This window comes from Ceratotherium simum, chromosome 10 (genome assembly GCF_057802395.1).
Source record: "Ceratotherium simum simum isolate JZ-2026a chromosome 10, ASM5780239v1, whole genome shotgun sequence".
In the NCBI taxonomy this organism is placed as follows: domain Eukaryota; kingdom Metazoa; phylum Chordata; class Mammalia; order Perissodactyla; family Rhinocerotidae; genus Ceratotherium; species Ceratotherium simum.
The window spans coordinates 82,734,622-82,753,514 of record NC_141909.1 but is presented as its reverse complement, the minus strand read 5'-3'; the positions used below and the strand labels follow the sequence as shown (position 1 = coordinate 82,753,514).

Below are 18,893 nucleotides of genomic sequence, written 5' to 3'. Positions count from 1 at the left end.
TCTGTCATTCAATGAATTGGTAAGCTTTAATGAAAGAATGGGCACACTAACCATCTGCAAAGGAACTTCAGAATCTGTGTTCTATTCTCTAGAGTATCCTCTTAGGCCTCTAAGAGTAGACTGGATTTTTGAAAACACCCCAAAGCCTCATTCTGATAGATCTAAGTCTGAAAGACTGAAATGATCCAGTTGTCAGAAAACAAAATGGTTATCGACTCGGGAGAATGCTTTTCCTGAGGGTTCCAAAAAGTTTTATGCACTGGCATCACTGACAATCTGCAAGTACTCCTAGTGTCAGCCTCACCAAGGACAATGCATCTTTTTTTTTTTTAATCATTTTTTTTCTCCCCAAAGCCCCAGTATATAGTTATATATCTGAGTTGTAGGTCCTTCTAGTTCTTCTATGTGGGACACCACCTCAGCATGGCTTGATGAGCAGTGAGTAGGTCCACACCCATGATCTGAACTGGCAAACCCCGGGCTGCCAAAACGGAATGTGCAAACTTAACTGCTGCACCACTGGGCTGGCCCCAAGAAGAATGCATGTTGTTCTAGTCATTGTTCATATGACATTTTGCTTCATAGGAAAAGCCTTGAGACAAACCTGAGTACACATTAAGAATTTAATATATGATAAAATGGGTATCAGAAATCAGAAACAAAAGGGAGAATTACTAATACATAGTGATGCGAACACTGATTGGCCATCTGAAAAAACTGAGCTCTTTAATTTTCATTAGTGTATTTCTCAAATTTTAAGCATGCAGTCTCCTTCAGAGGGAAAAAAATATGATATCTAAAGATTAATTTATTTTTAATATTTCTTATATTTGTACCAACATAAAAATAGGTATACACTCGTTATGCTTACAGTTCTCACATAACAATAAAAGCTAAAACATTTACAAGTTAAATTAAAAAACCAATAAAATGCAAATTAACCACTTTAATGTAACAAAGATGCTGTTTTGCTCAAATAACAAACAATGTTTTGCTCAAAAGAAATAAATCACAAATATTTGGTTTAATAGCAAAAAATTTCAGACCCCATTCTGTTCTTAAACTGTTTCTGAATGTTTTTACTTTAATAACAATAATGATGAGAATGGTTGTTCACATAAGTATCTTGTTCAAACTGGTATTGATAAATTTACGCCTTTCTCTTCCTCTTTCAAGGTAATCAGAACAGAAAATTAACCAAATCTGTCAAATGTCAGTCCTCAAATACCAATTTAAAAAGGAGTGAACCGGCAGATTGAAAAAATTAATAATTGCCTTTATCGAAATAGGCATTAATTACTATTAAATCCAATTAGCTTCAGAATTTGAAACAGCAACATTCTTTACTATTATACTTATTGCTAATGAGCTGTTGCAAGTTATTCTGTATAGGAGCCTCACAACACAAATGGTACTGTTAGGGTACAGATCTTTCCTGAGTAACTGTAAGACTGTCATGTCAAAAACCAAATCAGGTATACTATGTGTATAACAATAGTACACCATCATTTTTCTCATTCTCTTGTAATCTGTGTTCTGCAGTTTCAACAGTTTTATTTTTTTTCAAATCAGATTTTAATTTTGAATACTTAACACTATTGTTGATGTGCATTTCACTTTCTTCATGTTTGCTAAGAATATGTGATAAATGCTGCCAATCTTTGCACCCATTCTCATTCTTCAGTTGATTTTTTCCTTCCCCAAAGAGTTTGCAATATAGACAAAACACAGAATCCTTCGAGGTTGAATAAAGTAACCAGGATCTAGTGGTTTTTTCACCATTTGGAAGAATTCGTGTATAATAAGTTTCTGAAAATTTTCTCCCTGTATTGTCTTTCGGAAAGTTAAAATTTCTTACTTGAGGTGGATCATTTTCAACAAGAGTGTCCCGTTGTTTAATATTCAAAGTGCGAGGCCATGTACCTGGATCTGCAGAAAGCACAGCTGGTATAATGGAGTCCTCTGATTTTTTCTCTTCCAGTTGCTCTTGAAATTTATCAGCTATGGTTGACATAAAAGAAGGTAAATTCACATCCTGTTTGATCAGTGATGTATCTGTGCTACATTCTGCTGAAACCTGTAGATCTAAAGTCTTTTCCTTTTTCTCTGGTATTCCCTCTATTTTTTCCAAAATTGTATTCAACGATCCATATAATTTTCTTTCATTTTCTGTAACAGCATTCCTTTTTCTGTTTTCTGATGCTGGTAACTTTTTCAATTTTGTTTCCATCATCTGGGGAGCAAGAGATTACAAATTTATCTTGGAATGGTTAACACTAAGAAAATTAATGTATATACAAAATGCACAATAAGCACACGAAAAGGTGCTCAACATTAGTCATCAAAGAAATACAAATCAAATCAAAACCACCACATACCACTTCACACTCACTAGGATGGCTATAATAAAAAGATAGATAATGACAAGTGGACAAAGATGTGGAAAAACTAAAAGCTTCCTACGGTGCTGGTGGGAATGTAAAATGGTGCAGCTGCCTTGGAAAACAATCTGGCAATTCCTCAAAAGTTAAACAGAGTTACCATATGACCCAGCAATGCCAAAATGAAAATATATGTCCACACAAAGACTTGTACAAAATGTCATAGCAACATTATTCATAATAGCCAAAAAGCAGAAATAATTCAAATGTCCATTACTGATGGATAAATAAAAATGCAGTATTATCCATACCATGGAATATTATTTGGCAATAACAAGTAAAGATATATGCTACAACTTGAAAACAGTGTATGTGAAAGCCACTGACAAAGTACCACATACTGTATGATTCCATGTGATAAAAAGACATTAGCTATTTTGGAGTCAATAAACTAAAAATGCAAAAAAAACATTCAACATAACCAAGATGTATACAATGTGAATGGCATCCTGTTAGCTGTAATATTTCTGTACACAGCGCAACTTAAATACTATATACAATGGAACTTAAGAAACTAAGAAGAGCTTTGTTATTTATTTATTTATTTATTTTTTGTGAGGAAGATCAGCCCTGAGCTAACATCTGCCAATCCTCCTCTTTTTTGCTTAGGAAGACTGGCCCTGGGCTAACATCCGTGTCCATCTTCCTCCACTTTATATGGGACGCCGCCACAGCATGGCCTGACAAGCCGTGAGGCGGTGCACACCCCGGATCCGAACCAGCGAACCCTGGGGCCGCCGCAGCGGAGCACACGCACTCAACCGCTTGCGCCACCGGGCCGGCCCCAGAAGAGCTTTGTTCTTTTTTTTTTTTTTTAGATTTTATTTATTTAATTTTTTCCCCCCAAAGCCCCAGTAGATAGTTGTATGTCATAGCTGCACATCCTTCTAGTTGCTGTATGTGGGACTCGGCCTCAGGATGGACGGAGAAGTGGTGCCTCGATGCGCACCCGGGATCCGAACCCGGGCCACCAGCATTGCAGCGCGCGCACTTAACCACCAAGCCACAGGGCCGGCCCAGAAGAGCTTTGTTCTGATTTAACCCTGAAAGCAATGTGGCAGCACTGAAGTAAAAAAAGCAGGAGTGACATGGTCAAATTTGTACTTTACTAAGGTTGCTCTGATTATATTATGGATTTCCAACTGTAAGGGAGACCAAAGGTACAGTAACAGGAAGCTGTGGTAGTAATCAAATCTGGCAAGAGATGATGGTGGCTATGTCTAGAATGAGAGGAGCAGAGACAGAACAGAGTTGAGAGATATCCAGGAAGTAGAATATGGATTAGTTGGTAACTGAGTGGTCTTGGGACTAAGGAAAAGGGAAGAGTCAAGAACGGTCCTAAGCTTCTGCACGGTGGGATCATTTACTGATATGAACAAAGAAGGAAAGCAGGTTTAGAGTTCTAGTTCTAGACACAGAGTATGAAGTATCTGTGCAACATTCGAGTAGAGATTATACATGGATATATTGGTCTGAAACTGAAGAAATATGATCTGCAAATATATTTTGGAGGTCATCAAAAAATATATTAATTAAGACTATGGGATTGGATAAGACTGTACTAGAAGAGCAGATATAAAAAGAAAGAGAAAGCCAAGGACTGTAGTTAGTGTTATTTTTTGCTATGGTCTTATCTTTCCTTCCTGAGTTTCTTGGTAATGAATAGGTAGTCAAGTTGTCTCATCCATCTCAATGGATGGGCCACTTCCCAACGGTATGATCTTGGGAAAGTTACTTACCTAAGTTTCAGTTTCTCAGCAATAAATGAGGATATTAATTGCACCTAACTAGGGAGCTTGTTTAGCCAGCCCTGGTGGGGTAGTGGTTAAGATTTGGTGCTCTCACTGTCTTGGCCTGGGTTCATTTCCCATTCAGGGAACTATACCACCCATCTGTCGATTGTCATACTGTGGCAGGTGCGTGTTGCTGTGACACCGCAAGCTATGCCACTGGTATTTCAAATACCAGCAGGGTCACCCATGGTGGACAGGTTTCTGTGGAGCTTCCAGACTAGACAGACAAGGAAGAATGACCTGGGCACCCACTCCCGAAAAAACTGGCCATTGAAAACACTATGAATAGGAGCAGAGCATTGTCTGATACAGCACCAGAAGGTGAGAGGACGGTGCAAAAAGACGGAGGCAGGGTTCTCCTCTGCTGTCCAGGTTCACTAAGAGTCAGAATAGACTTGGAGGCACTAACAACAAAAGGAGATTGTTTAGATGATTAAATGCAAAATACATGTAAAGCTGTATGTGGCACCATAGTAAACTTATGTTAGCTTTATTATTGGCATACATTCAATCAAGGATACTTGTAATTGTTTGACAATTACTGAATATGGTCTAACAGCAAAGAACTGAACACAAAGGTGGTTGACCCAGCTACTCCTTGGTGCAAAGGCTCACGGATTTTCTGCATTATACTCTAGGTTCCAAGGTTAGCTGCTTGTCTTTCTCATCCATGTCACTCAGGCACTCTCTCCAGGGACATTCATCTGAGATTCTTTGAAAATGAAGTTCAAAAATACTTTAGGGCAGTACTACATTATTCTAGCACAATGAACATTTTAATGATGACCTGAATGAAAACTGAAGCCAAATAAAAGGCAGGTGAGGTAGGCCACAATCAACTAAAGCCTCTAAAAAACGGGAAAAAAAAATTACTGGAAAGAAAGGTACTAAGATAGCCCTATATTTACTAACAGAATCTCATTTCACTCTCAGAAGTGTCCCAGCTAGGTGGCTGAGTCACCCCACATATAAGGCTAGTTATTTGGAGATTACTAAATTGAATCAGATATAGATCCCAGCCCCAGGGAACCAAGAGCTTATTATGTGAGATAAGGCACAGGTATAATTAATTAAATATTTATAGCAGAGGCATTACAGTATACTAATAAAGTTTCAGATGTGAGGTCAAATCTAGCTGTGTGACTCTGGGTAAGATACTTTCTCTGACCTTCAGTATTTTTAACGTATTTTAAAGGTTTTATTTAATCAAAACTAAATATACATTTGGTATAAAGCAACAACTAGTTATACCTGATTAATTAAAACAAATAGCAGCCCCCTACTACCTTCATCCATTTCCCCTTTCTGAGAAGTTAACCACTTTCAACACTTTTAGCCAATTCTTCTGGCGTTTATTTCTAAATATCAAACTAACATGTTTATACATCACTATTTATTGATTTTTCCTCCCAGTTTTAGGCATCACCATTGACTTCTCAATAACAAAGATGAAAATTTAGTTCTTTTCCTTCTCACTATGTTTACCACACACACTCAACCATCCAGCCACCTACTTATCCCTTTGGTTATAAGAGTTCTCAACTTTGGCACTACTGACATCTTGGGCCAGATAACTCTTTGTTGTGAGGGACTGTCCTGTGCACTGCAGGATGCTTAGAAGCATCCCTGGCCCTTAAGCACTAGATGCCAGCAGCACTCCCCCAGTTAATGTTTACAGACATTGCCCAATGTTCCCAGGGGGGCAAAAACACCTCTGGTTAGGTCACTGGATAAGACTAAGATTTAGTCTTTACATTTTATGACTGTGTATGCTATTCTGAGATAAGACACTAACTGCAAGATTTCAACTTTTCCTTAAGGTCTTCATATATCACTAAGGCTTTCTATTGTGAGAAGGCCTGCCACTAATCACTTAAAAATATTAATGTGTGTGGGGGGGGAAGAAGTACATTTGTAAAACTTCTATATCATACGGAAATATTCCTATATTTGCCAACTATGAGCTTTTATTTATGAGCTACTTTGTATTACTGATATACACATGGTAGAATAAACAGACTTTCTTCTGGAGATCAGAGTGGCAGACAACAGGTATTCAAGAAAGTCTGGATATATGGTTGCTGCCTATTGTGACTATGCATATTTTCCCATTTTTGCCTCTTCTGGTGTTCATTTAGGAGTAAAAACTGATAATCTATGTGCAAGTTTTATGGTTTTCAGAGATAAGCATTATCTTTGTCTAAAGTTTATGAGCTCACTGACTTTAACTTAGCAAAAACTCACAGTCTAAGCAGATATAGGTAAATCATCCATAAAAAAAGACATGTAAAAATATTAAGACCTAACAGTCATTTATTACCAAATCAGACGTTCACTAGGTTATATTTGCCATGACTCTTTTGAAAAGATACCCTATGCTAAGTCTTTTTGCCTATTTTTTAACTGTTCATTGTACTCTTCTATAAGCCACATCCAAAGGCTTTGTTAAATATGAGGTGCAGTATATATAAAGAAAATAATAAAGATAACATAAATAAGCCTTTCCTGCAAAACCTTAAAGTGAACTGTGGGTATCACTGTTTCTTCAACTGTTCAATAAGGCTAGCACCTCAAGAGTTACTTTTCCCTAAAAGCTAACTACTTAAATCTGTAGCCAGTGAAACAGGGGTTAAGAATGTTTCTAGTTTTACATTTATGACCCATCTTGAATTAATTTTTGTATATAGGATAAAAGGGGGGTCAAGGCTCATGTATTTCCATACAAACAAGAAATTATCCCAGCACCATTTGTTAAAAAGATCTTGCTTTTCCCAATTAAAATGATTTAGTACCTTCTAAAATCAATTGACTATTATACATGGTTCTATTTCTGGACTGTCTATTCCATTGATCTATTTGTTTATCTTTATATGCCAACACTACACTATCTTGATTACTGTAGCTTTTTAGTGTCTTTTTTCCAGCTTTACTAAGGTATAATTGATAAATAAAAATTGTGTACAGGGGCCGGCCTGATGGCGTAGCAGTTAAGTTCACGTGCTCCGCTTTGGCGGCCTGGGGTTTGCCGGTTCGGATCCTGGGCACGGACCTACGCACTGCTCATGAAGCCGTGCTGAGGCCGAGTCCCACACAGAACAACTAGCAGGATGTACAACTATGACATACAGCTGTCTACTGCTGCTTTGGGGAGAAAAAAGGAAAAACGGAGGAGGACTGGCAACAGATGTTAGCTCAGGACCAATCTTCCTCAAAAAAAAAAAACAAGTACATATTTATGGGGTACAATGTGATGTTTTGAGATTTTTAACATCTTAAAATAAGGTAGATGATAATTCCTTAACCTCTACCTCACACCACACACAAAATTAACTTGAGATGGATCACAGACTTAAATATAAAATCTAAAACTAAAAAGCTTCTAGAAGAAACATGGGTAAATGTCTTCATCATCTTGGTAGGCAAAGATTCCTTAAATGAGACAAAAAAGTATCAATCAGAAAAGCAAACAGTAAATTAGACTGTATCAAAATTAAAAACTTGGGCTTTTCAAAAACAACATTAAGAAAATGAAAAGGAAGGCCAGCCCTGTGGCTTAGCGGTTAAGTGCACGTGCTCCACTGCTGGCGGCCCGGGTTCGGATCCCGGGCGCACACTGACGCACCACTTCTCTGGCCATGCTGAGGCCGTGTCCCACATACAGCAACTAGAAGGCTGTGCAACTATGACATACAACTATCTACTGGGGCTTTGGGGGGAAAAAAATAAATAAATAAAAATTAAAAAAAAAAGAAAATGAAAAGGTAAGACACTGTCCAAGAGAAAATATTCTGAATACATTTATTTTACAAAATGATATATATTCAGAATATATGAAGAATTCCTACAACTCAATAATACAAACATAACTCAATAAAAAAAATAAGCTGAAGACTTGAATAGATACTTTACAAAAGAAGATACATGGTGATGAAAAGGGAATTATCAGCTATAGGGAAATGCAAATTTAAAACCACAATGAAGGGGCCGGCCCAGTGGCGCAGCAGTTAAGTGTGCGCGCTCCGCTGCGGTGGCCTGGGGTTTGGATCCCAGGCGCGCACCGATGCACCACTTGTCAAGCCATGCTATGGCAGCGTCCCATATAAAGTGGAGGAAGATGGGCACAGATGTTAGCTCAGGGCTAGTCTTCCTCAGCAAAAAGAGGAGGATTGGCAACAGATGTTAGCTCAGGGCTGATCTTCCTCTCTCACACACACAAATCATTTCATATCCATCAGAATAGCTTAAATAAAAACAGACAATACCAAATTTTGGTGAGAATGTGTAGTAACTGGAACTTATTAAGCTGTCATTGGGAGTGCAAAATTGTAGAGAAAAGAATTCCTCATTGTAAGGTCTACATAGAGTAAAAATTGGAAACAAGCTTACTTAAATCAATTGATTTCAATGCTCACTCGAGATGGGAAAGCTCAATGACAGAATGACAAAAATGGAACTAAATTGAGAGTCTAAGATAAATCTGGTTAATGTAAGCTAACAGAGAGAAGCTATTATATATTTGATCATTTAAAAGTCACTAAAAAGAATTACCTGTTTATATTCATTAACACAACTTCGGCAGCAAAATCTCATCTGCTGACCTTCAATGGTCAGGATGTTGTTCCCAGAACTTTTACTGGGCAAGTACTCGCCACACTGTTCACAGCAATTCATTATGAGACCATTGGCCAACCTGTACTTATTAAAGCACTGGTTACTGCACAGTTTGTGTGTCACATTATTAACGCTGACTTCATGACGAATCTAAAAGAAAAACCAGTATTAAATATTAATATTTAATATTAAATGAGCCAGATTAGCACAGTAAGCAACGAGATAACTAGTTTCTTGAACAGAAACAAAGAACCTCTAGTAATTTCTCAGTGGAAGAAATATTCAGCAAAAAGACTAAAAAGCACATTTCGTTATTCTTTCATTTTTATCTTTGATTTCTTTGTAAAAGTCATTCTTTGATTTTACAAAAGAGGAAAATAAGGGGCCAGCCCGCAGGCGCAAGCGGTTAAGTGTGCGTGCTCCGCTGCGGTGGCCCAGGGTTCGCCGGTTCGGATCCCGGGTGCGCACCGACGCACCACTTGTCAAGCCGTGCTGTGGCGGCGTCCCATATAAAGTAGAGGACGATGGGCATGGATGTTAGCCCAGGTCTAGTCTTCCTCAGCAAAAAGAGGAGGATTGGCAGATGTTAGCTCAGGGCCAATCTTCCTCAAAAAAAAAAAAGAGGAAAATAAGATTCACAGAACAAAAAGCAATAAAATCGGTAATAATTTCACCAGAGACATTCAAGAATTACAGAAAATGAACTGGTTTAGATTTTGATACGACCTGCTTAAAAGAAATGGATTGGGGGGCCGGCCCAGTGGCGTAGTGGTTAAGTGCGCGCGCTCCACTGCTGGTGGCTCGGGTTCGGATCCTGGGCGTGCACCAACACTTTGATTGTCAGGCCATGCTGTGGTGGCGTCCCCATATAAAGTGGAGGAAGATGGGCACGGATGTTAGCCCAAGGCCAGTCTTCCTCAGCAAAAAGGAGGGTTGGCAGATGTTAGCTCAGGGCTGATCTTCCTCACACACACACATTAAATAAATAAATATTAAAAAAAAAAAGAAGTATTAAAAAAAAAAGAAATGGATTGGGAATTCTTGGCATTATAAACCTCATTGCCTTAGACAATTTGTAGGAAGGGCTAGGGAATCAGTAATTACCCATATTCAGGATGGTGTCTATGTACACCTAAGTAGGGTGGTTCTTGCCTGCCTCAGCTCTGTGGTAACTGAGACAAAATCATGTCCCGAATTTGCATGGCTCTGGGATAAGCAGCACCAAATTCAGTTACCAAGGACTGTGTTAATTCAGGACAGCCTGTATGCAGGCTTCTTCCTTCAGCAACTAGAGAGGGCAGTACCACTTAAGAAATGTGAAGTTATCAACATACCCCATTTGTTCTACACGCTTTTGTACCACTGGTTGCTTCCTTCATGTCGTGACTCTACAATTTTAGTGTGGCTAGTAAGAACAAAATCCATCATAAAACAATTGCTTTGTATACGAGTACATCCAATTCCATAGAAAGAGATGTGTACTCTCTACACTATACAAATGAGATATTTGTTCATAAGATAGTTCTAACACATCCTTATTCCCTTTAACTTCACTGTGTACATTTAGGATATTCGCATTATGTAGATGGCAGAGCATATAATAGCACTTTAAAGTTAAAATTATCCCTGTTAGCCTAGATAATAACTTAAGATAAAAAAATCCAGACCTCTGTTAGTTTACTACAGATTGTACATCTTGATTTATTCAGAACTCTTTTCCTAAGATTCTGGTTGTCTTCATAGGGAGACAAACAAGATATACTACACAATTCTTGGAAGAATTCACTTGACTCCACTTGAGGAACAATAGTAGCCCTTTTTGTAGGTGCATCTCTGAAACACAAGTGATAGACACACGATTTAAGAATAGTGCATTTTAATAAAAGTCAAATATATGAACAATAATCGACATTTTTCATTTCTCATGATTTAATCCTAGGAATCAACTATACTTTTTGAATCTAGTAAAGTCCTCTTTTTGGTTTCCTTGCCAACACTTCCTAAATAATAAGGAAAGAGAAGATTTGGAGGTAAAAATATTTCGTAGCACAAGAACCTTGCCACAGGTTCTCATGATTTTTAGAAGCATTCAAAAAGGCTGGTAGCAACCTGATAGAACTAAGGTAACAGATGGCAAAGAGCGTGACGCAAATGCAGTAGCAGGGAGAGGGTCAATTTATTTCTATACCTACACTCCATTTTCCTGCCAAGAGTAAGTACAGTACAAATGAGCCCACAGCTCTGACATACTCTAGGATAACTCAGGCTCAATAAACTCAACATCCCTACAACAACTCTACCCATGAATCTATGCAGCTCTCCGATTACTTTCAGAACATATATTTATACTGCCAGTATTCAACCATACGGAGCCACGTTGAAAGGTACAGCTTACTTTTTACATATTACATTGCGCTTCTTTGGAGTACGCTTATGAGAGAAGGAGGAAAGGCAGGTGGTAGAACAAAAGAGGTGAGCTGATCCTTTTCGTTGATAAGCTGTCTGTCCCTTCTGTAAAGGTTTTTTGCAGTTTGCACAAGTGATTTTAGCTGGTTTAGTGGGCTGCTGTTGGGCTGAAGGCTGGAAAATCTGTTTAGGAAGGGAGGCCACTGGTGATAAAGAATCCACCCCTGGCTGTTTCTGATTACGGGGAAATGATGCTGACTGGGAGATCCAAGAATCTTAAAAATAAAACACACACACAAAAGTCATGGAACAATTCAAAATTCACAACAGAAAAATATTTTAAATTTTCATTTTGCAAAAGTTTAAGAGACGAGTGAGGCAGCCATGAAAGCAACTGGTTAAGGCCAGGCAGCCTTGGTGCACAATCCCAGGGGAACTATCCACTTTGTATTCTAAGGGAATGATACTCTATTGTGCCAACAATGTAAATGGTGGCCCTGTAATTGTGCAATGCAGTAGTCATCATCTCCTGAAGTCAAATCCCCCAGGTTCAAAATGTATCTTCTGAACTTATTAGATTGTCCAAGTATATTAAATTGTGTCTTGGTTTTCTCAGCTATAAATTGGCAATGATACTTAACTCATCAGAGTGTTGTGAAATCTAAATGAGATAATGCATATAGTAAAGCATTATGTTTGCTACACAGGGCACTTGCAAAAAATATTAGCCACTTTTTCTTATCTGAGAGGAAAGTATTAATACATTATAAAATAAAGCAAATATGCAAATACAAAGATAACTATAGAGTCTGGTACGTGATTCCATTTTCATAACAGCTTCCTCCTCAACATTTTACTATGAAAAACTTAAACCATATAGAGAAGCTGAAAGAATTTTACAGTGAACACCCATACGCCCACGAAGTAGATTCTACACTATTTTTACTATTTTTGCTTTATCACATCTATCTACTCATTCCTCTAAACAATTAATCCATCACTTTTATGTATTTCAAGTAATGTGCAGACATCAGTACACTTTCCTCCAAAATACTTTGAGATACACATAAGTTAGACATAACATTTTAAAGTAACTCTTTCTACAATTACTTCCCAGCCTTCTAATATATTATTTCATAGGCATTAATATATGTGGTGGATTACTCACTCAGCTTTCCTAACTTCTCAAGGGACTCCTCCATTATGTATTATTGTTAGCTTAAAAACGGTACAATATTATGTACAGGTAATAGTGCTTCTCAAACTTTAACATACATGAGATCACACAGGAATCTTGTTTAAAGGGCCGGCCCCGTGGCTTGGCGGTTAAGTGTGCGCGCTCCACTGCTGGCGACCCGGGTTCGGATCCCGGGCTCGCACCGACGCGCTGCTTCTCTGGCCATGCTGAGGCCGCGTCCCACATACAGCAACTAGAAGGATGTGCAGCTATGACACACAACTATCTACTGGGGCTTTGGGGGGAAAAAATAAATAAATAAAATCTTTAAACAGATTCTAAATCCAGTAAGTCTGGATTTAGCTAAATTCTGGATTTCTAGCTAACTCTGGAGTGACGGTGACACTTTGAGAAATAATGCCCTAGAGTAGTGAATTATTCTTTCATCTCTCTTCAAAAATAGATTTTGTCATTAGCAAGAGGCCTATGGCCTCCTCCACCTATCACAGCTCCAAAGGCCTCTCACAGTACTACCAACACTAACAACTCTTCTTTTCATTTCTAAATTCTCATCCACTACTTCTAACTTTCTTTGTCCTATTTCCAGATACTTTTATCTTATAGGCAAAAACAAAACAGAACAAGCAACAAACGAAATTCTTTCATTCCACAAGATGAGATGGTGGCAAATATGAAGTATATTCCAATAAAGTTTTTTATCACCAACTACTCAGAGAAGAAGCATCTTTACTGTTAAATTTTCCTACTTCTGAACCATTCCTCTAGAAAACAAAAGCAGGGACCAGCCCTGCGGCGCAAGCGGTTAAGTGCGCGCACTCTGCTGCGGCGGCCCGGGGTTAGCCGGTTCGGATCCCGGGTGTGCACCGACGCACCGCTTGTCAAGCCATGCTGTGGCGGCGTCCCATATAAAGTAGAGCAAGATGGGCACGGATGTTAGCCCAGGGCCAGTCTTCCTCAGCAAAAAGAGGAGGATTGGCAGATGTTAGCTCAGGGCTGATCTTTCTCACACACACACAAAAAAAACAAAAGCATTCTGAAGCATTCCAAAGAAAACAAAAATTACATATTCATCTACAGAATAAACATAGGTTACACTTGGGGATCAAACTTCTCTGCATATCATCTGGCCAACAAACTAGATTTAATAAATAACAGAAATAAAAGATAGCAAATCATTACAAGATTTGTCATTACCATTAATATGAGAAAAATAAGAACCCTGAAGACAAAAACATTTGGCTTTTAAATTTTGTAGACATCCATAAAGGGGACATATTTATATATAATTATGGAAAGTGAGGCATCAACTATACTGCTCAAATTCTGAAATTTTTTCCACCTTAGCTTTGGTGTATACATAAAGAAAATGTTTCCTTTGTTTATACTACAACTATCTAATTTCTCGTAATTTCAAAGTTTATTTCATCAAATTTTTATTTTATTTTATCTTTGGTATTAGTGTCTCCAGGTTAAACTTAAAGTTAACTCTCAACCAAATTCTTCCATGCCCTATCCCCAGAATAAACGTTAGGAAAAGGGGCCTAGTAGATTCTTTAGTCCAAATCCCTCATTTCATGCAAGGAAAATTAGGACCTAGAAGTTAGGTGATTTGCCCAAAAGTCCAGTAAGTACTAGATCTACTGTTTAACTTTTAGGTATTCTTCATTTTTTCCTGCATCTGAACTCTTCTGCCTAAAGAACAATCTTTTGGTACTTCTTTAATGTTGGTCTGCTGGTGAAAGATCTTTCAGTGTCTTGGTGAGGTTTTTTTTGGTTGTTAAAATATATACACAAAGTTTATAAATCTTAAGTGTATAGCTCAATGAAATTTTTTTACAATGAATATACTTGCATGACTACCACCTATATAAACATATAATTTCCAGTACCCCAGAAGCCTTCCTTATGTCTTTCCCACACAATAACTTCCCTCCTTTCCCACAAGCCATCCTTATTCTGACTTTAAAGGTTAGTTTTGTCTTATCTTGAACTTCATATACATGAAATCATATAGTATGTACTCTTTTGTGCCTAGTTTCCTCAACATCTTGTCTGTAAGGTTCATCCACATTGCAATGTAGTAGTTCATTCTTTTTCACTGTTGTCAAGTACCATCGTGCGGCAAATACTATTTAATCTACTCTTTATGGACATTTGGATTGTTTCCATTTTTGACCATGATTTCTGTACATGTCTTTCAATGGGTTCTTATCCCTGCCTGGGATTGTAAAGGTTCTTGAATTTGTAGGTTAATGTTTTTTCTTCATTTTAGAAAATTCTCAGTCGTACCTCTTCTGCCTCATTTCTTTCCTCCTCTTTCTGAGACATTAATTACATGTCCTTTTCATCAAGTGTCCTAGGTATCTTACATTCTTTTCCATGTTTTCCATTTTTTGACTATGATTCAGTCTGGATAATTTTCTCTGATCTATCTTACAGTTCATTCATACTCTCTTCAACTGTGCTCAATCTGCAGTTAAAACGTAGTTTCTTAAAATCTGTGTGTGATAATCCTATTATCTGGATCTCTTGTAGACTCACTTCTGTTGTCTGCTTTTTTTTCTCTTGATTTTCTGTCATATGGCCTTGCCTCCTCATATCCCTGATGGCTTTGTATTGTTTTTATATGATAAACTGAAAAAGAAACTGAGACTCTGGATGATGTTAGCATCCCAATCCAAAGGCTGGAAGGCGTTTTTCACCAGTATCCCTCTTTGTGGGCCCCTGTGAGTCTGCTGGAAGCTCCATTTAGATTCTCCACCTTTCTCAGCAGCTTTTTCTGGAACTGAACACACACTCATAAGAGAAAAGCAGCCCCAAGTAACAGATTACTTCTCTGAGGTCCCTTCTCTCAGATTTTAGAACTATTACTTTTTTGACTGTATTTGTAGTTCTATGATGCTTTCAATAGATATTTCAAATATTTTGTCTTTTTTTCCCCTCTAATTATTCCCTGCAGGAGGGATAGGAATTACCTAGTCTATTATCAGAAACAGAACTCTCTATAATCAGTATTATGGCCAGAAATGTCAATAATGCAACAAAAATACAACATCGATGCAAGAGCAATTTCTTTGTTTTCTTTGGTGAGGAAGATTAGCCCTGATAACATCTGTTGCCAATCCTCCTCTTTTTGCTGAGGAAGATTGGCCCTGGGCTAACATCCTTACCCATCTGCTTCTCCCTTAAATGTGGGACGCCTGCCACAGCATGGCTTGATAAGCGGTGCATAGGTCTGCTCCTGGGATCTGAACCCACGAACCCCAGGCCGCCAAAGCAGAGTAAGTGAACTGAACCACTATACCACGGCGCTGGCCCCAAAAGAGCAATTTCTAAGTTTACGTATGTTCTGTGATGAGTATTTTCCTGTTTATATAAAGATATGTGATGAGCAGAGAACTTTCACTGAAAAATAGTCTACCCCAAAGGTTAATGAAAGGATTAAATGACCCAAAGGTCCCTTCTAATGGACATAATCCTATTTTCATAACAGGAAACGCACAGTTTTCTGTGTACTTTATGCAGAGCCATAATTTTATATGATGAAATTTGAACTATAAGCCCTAGATGTAAATATTACTCAACTTCAGAAATCCTCAACTTGTTTTTGTTTTTTTCTTTTTCCTGTGCTGGAAAACCTCTAATTTATAGATCTGGGAAGCACTCAGCAACTAAAGTAAGACACTCTGGGGGAGCTTTGACTCTAAATAATAACAACAATTATAATAATAATATAATTGCTGCCATCTTATTCTATGTCTTCAGGTAAAAATTGGTTAGTTTTGCTAAAGCTGACAGCCAGCAAAAACAAAATCTAGAGTTAATACTAAAATTAGGCAGCTTTTACTATGCTACATTCAAGTTAAAGAGTAAAAAATAGCAACAACAATGACAAAACAACTGTCCTTTTGACAAGTGACTTAACCTTTAAGAAAGCTTCAAACATCTTCATCACTCTTTACCTGACGACTTGATGAACATTCTTTGTAGAATTCTAGACTAAGTGTTATATTTAAAGGATACAGCCCTGTAACTTTTGTCCCCAAAAAGAGAATTTCAGAGAACTCAGGAACATTGTAAATTCATCTATACTTCACAAATAATAGAAATTCGTTGCCACACATCATAAACAAAATAGTTTAAATGTAGTTAAGAACTTCATTTATATGTCAAGTGAGTCATTTAGTGCTTTTTGTCTTTCTATGTTTTAAAATCACTGATATTTTATGTGATGAGAAAGTATCATAGAAATGTAAAATACAGTTTTGAATTAATGAGATAAAAGGATGATAAGAATAAAAATAAATCCTAGAGTAATCATCAAATGTCTATCAAACAACATTTTCAAGGCTCAATTATACCCACAATTTGAGTGGAATGACAGCACAGCATCTAACTACAGTTAAGTATCAGCCTATGCTATGCTTTGAAATTAAAGAACATCTTATTTACCCACATTTACCATTAAATACACAACTTCAATTTACTCCACAAGGTGAAAAATAGTCAAGGCTGATACATAAAAGAAATACAAGGAAAGGCGTCTGGTTTTCACTCCACTTAAGAGCTTCTATGGGACCCAGCCCTGTGGTGTAGCAGTTAAGTGCGTGCACTGATACACTGCCTGTCAGGCCATGCTGTGACGGCATCCTCAACAAAAGGAGGACATTGTCTTCCTCAACAAAAAGAGGAGGACTGGCATGGATGTTAGTTCAGGGCTGATCTTCCTCACAAAAAGAAAAAAAAAGAGCTTCTATGTACATAAAATGGAATTCATGCTTGCACAAATATACATCTAAAATTTAGGAAATAATTACAAAACTAAAAATAAAAGAAATACACAAATTCAAGAGAATGATTTCCAATGGACACTATTTCAAGTCTTCAATATCTTCAATTGCTTTTAAGTTTAACACATCTTCAATATAGAGATCACAAGTTTTTCATGATATTACTTCTCAGGTTTAACTCATAATCAATAAACAAAAGATGTACATAGTAATAAACGGATGACAAACATGAATGAACAAATTGATAAAAAGTTTGCAAATATATTTTTATTTTTTAAAGATTTTATTTATTTATGTTTTTCCCCCGCAAAGTCCCAGTAGATAGTTGTATGTCATAGCTGCACATCCTTCTAGTTGCTCTATGTGGGACGCGGCCTCAGCATGGCCGGAGAAGCAGTGCGTCAGTGCACGCCCGGGATCCGAACCCGGGCCGCCAGCAGCGGGGCCCACGCACTTAACCGCTAAGCCACGGGGCCAGCCCTGCAAATATATTTTTAAAAGTTCAATGATGTATAAATTAAATTAAAATGATGTCCCCTTTCACTGATCAGTTTAGCAAACACTAAAGCAAACACTAAATAATATTCCTATCCCTGAGGAGAGCTCACAATATGGAAAAAAACCCTCTTATGTTGTAAGGAATGTAATACAATTTTTTGGTGGGATCAATTTTGTATTAACCATCAAAAGCTTTAAAAATATGTTGAGGGCCAGCCCCGTGGCTTAGTGGTTAAGTGCACGTGCTCCGCTGCTGGTGGCCTGGGTTCAGATCCCGGGCGCGCACCGACACACTGCCTCTCCGGCCATGCTGAGGCCGCGTCCCACATACAGCAACTAGAAGGATGTGCAGCTATGACATACAACTATCTACCGGGTCTTTGGGGGAAAAATAAATAAATAAGTTTATCCAAAAAAAAAAAAAAAAAAAAAAAAAAAATGTTGACATTTTGACTTAGCAATCCACCTATAGGAACTTTTCAAGAAAATAACACAAGTATGCCAAATTTACAGAGATATTCATGAGAAACCTATTTACAATTGCGAAGACTAGAAACAACCTCAAATAACAAGCTATTAAGTTAACCATAAACATAAAAAGCTAATTATAGGGGCCAGCCTGGTGGCGCAGCAGTTAAGTGCGTGCGCTCTGCTTTGGTGGCCTGGGGTTCGCAGGTTCGGATCCCAGGCACACACCGACGCACGGCCTGTCAAGCCATGCTGTGGCGGCATCTCATATAAAGTAAAGGAAGATAGGCACGGATGTTAGCCCAGGGCCAGTCTTCCTCAGCAAAAAGAGGAGGAATGGCGTTGGATGTTAGTTCAGGGCTGACCTTCCTCACACACACACAAAAAAGCTAATTATATTTGACATTAGCTAATATACTTAATGACAAAATGTCAAATGCTTCCCCCTTCACCACAGGTCAAGAACAAGACAAGGCTTTATACTCTTACCACTTCCATTCAATATAGTATTAGAAAAAGAAATTAAAAAAGGGATCTGTGAGGTCAAACCATTTACATAATAATACTAAGATTACTTGCCTTTTTCATTGTGTTGGCATCTGCACTAATGGTACAAAAGCAATGACGGGTAAAACTGCTGGCAGTGGAACCAAATTGTACTACTCAAGTTTCCTTCACTATCACGCAT

General features: G+C 37.9%; 1 protein-coding gene across 1 annotated transcript in view; it reads right to left on the bottom strand.

Annotated features, from left to right (window-relative positions):
- Positions 1-604: 604 nt before the first annotated feature.
- Positions 605-18,893, bottom strand: part of ZMYM5 (zinc finger MYM-type containing 5) — a 28,108-nt gene continuing 9,819 nt past the window's right edge. Inside the window, exons 6-9 of the mRNA XM_087436341.1 lie at positions 11,241-11,526; positions 10,513-10,678; positions 8,783-8,995; positions 605-2,233 (exon numbers count right to left, since the gene is read on the bottom strand). Coding sequence (XP_087292467.1) covers positions 1,481-2,233; positions 8,783-8,995; positions 10,513-10,678; positions 11,241-11,526 — 1,418 coding nt within the window. The 3' untranslated portion in view covers positions 605-1,480. The remainder of the gene's footprint in view (positions 2,234-8,782; positions 8,996-10,512; positions 10,679-11,240; positions 11,527-18,893) is intronic.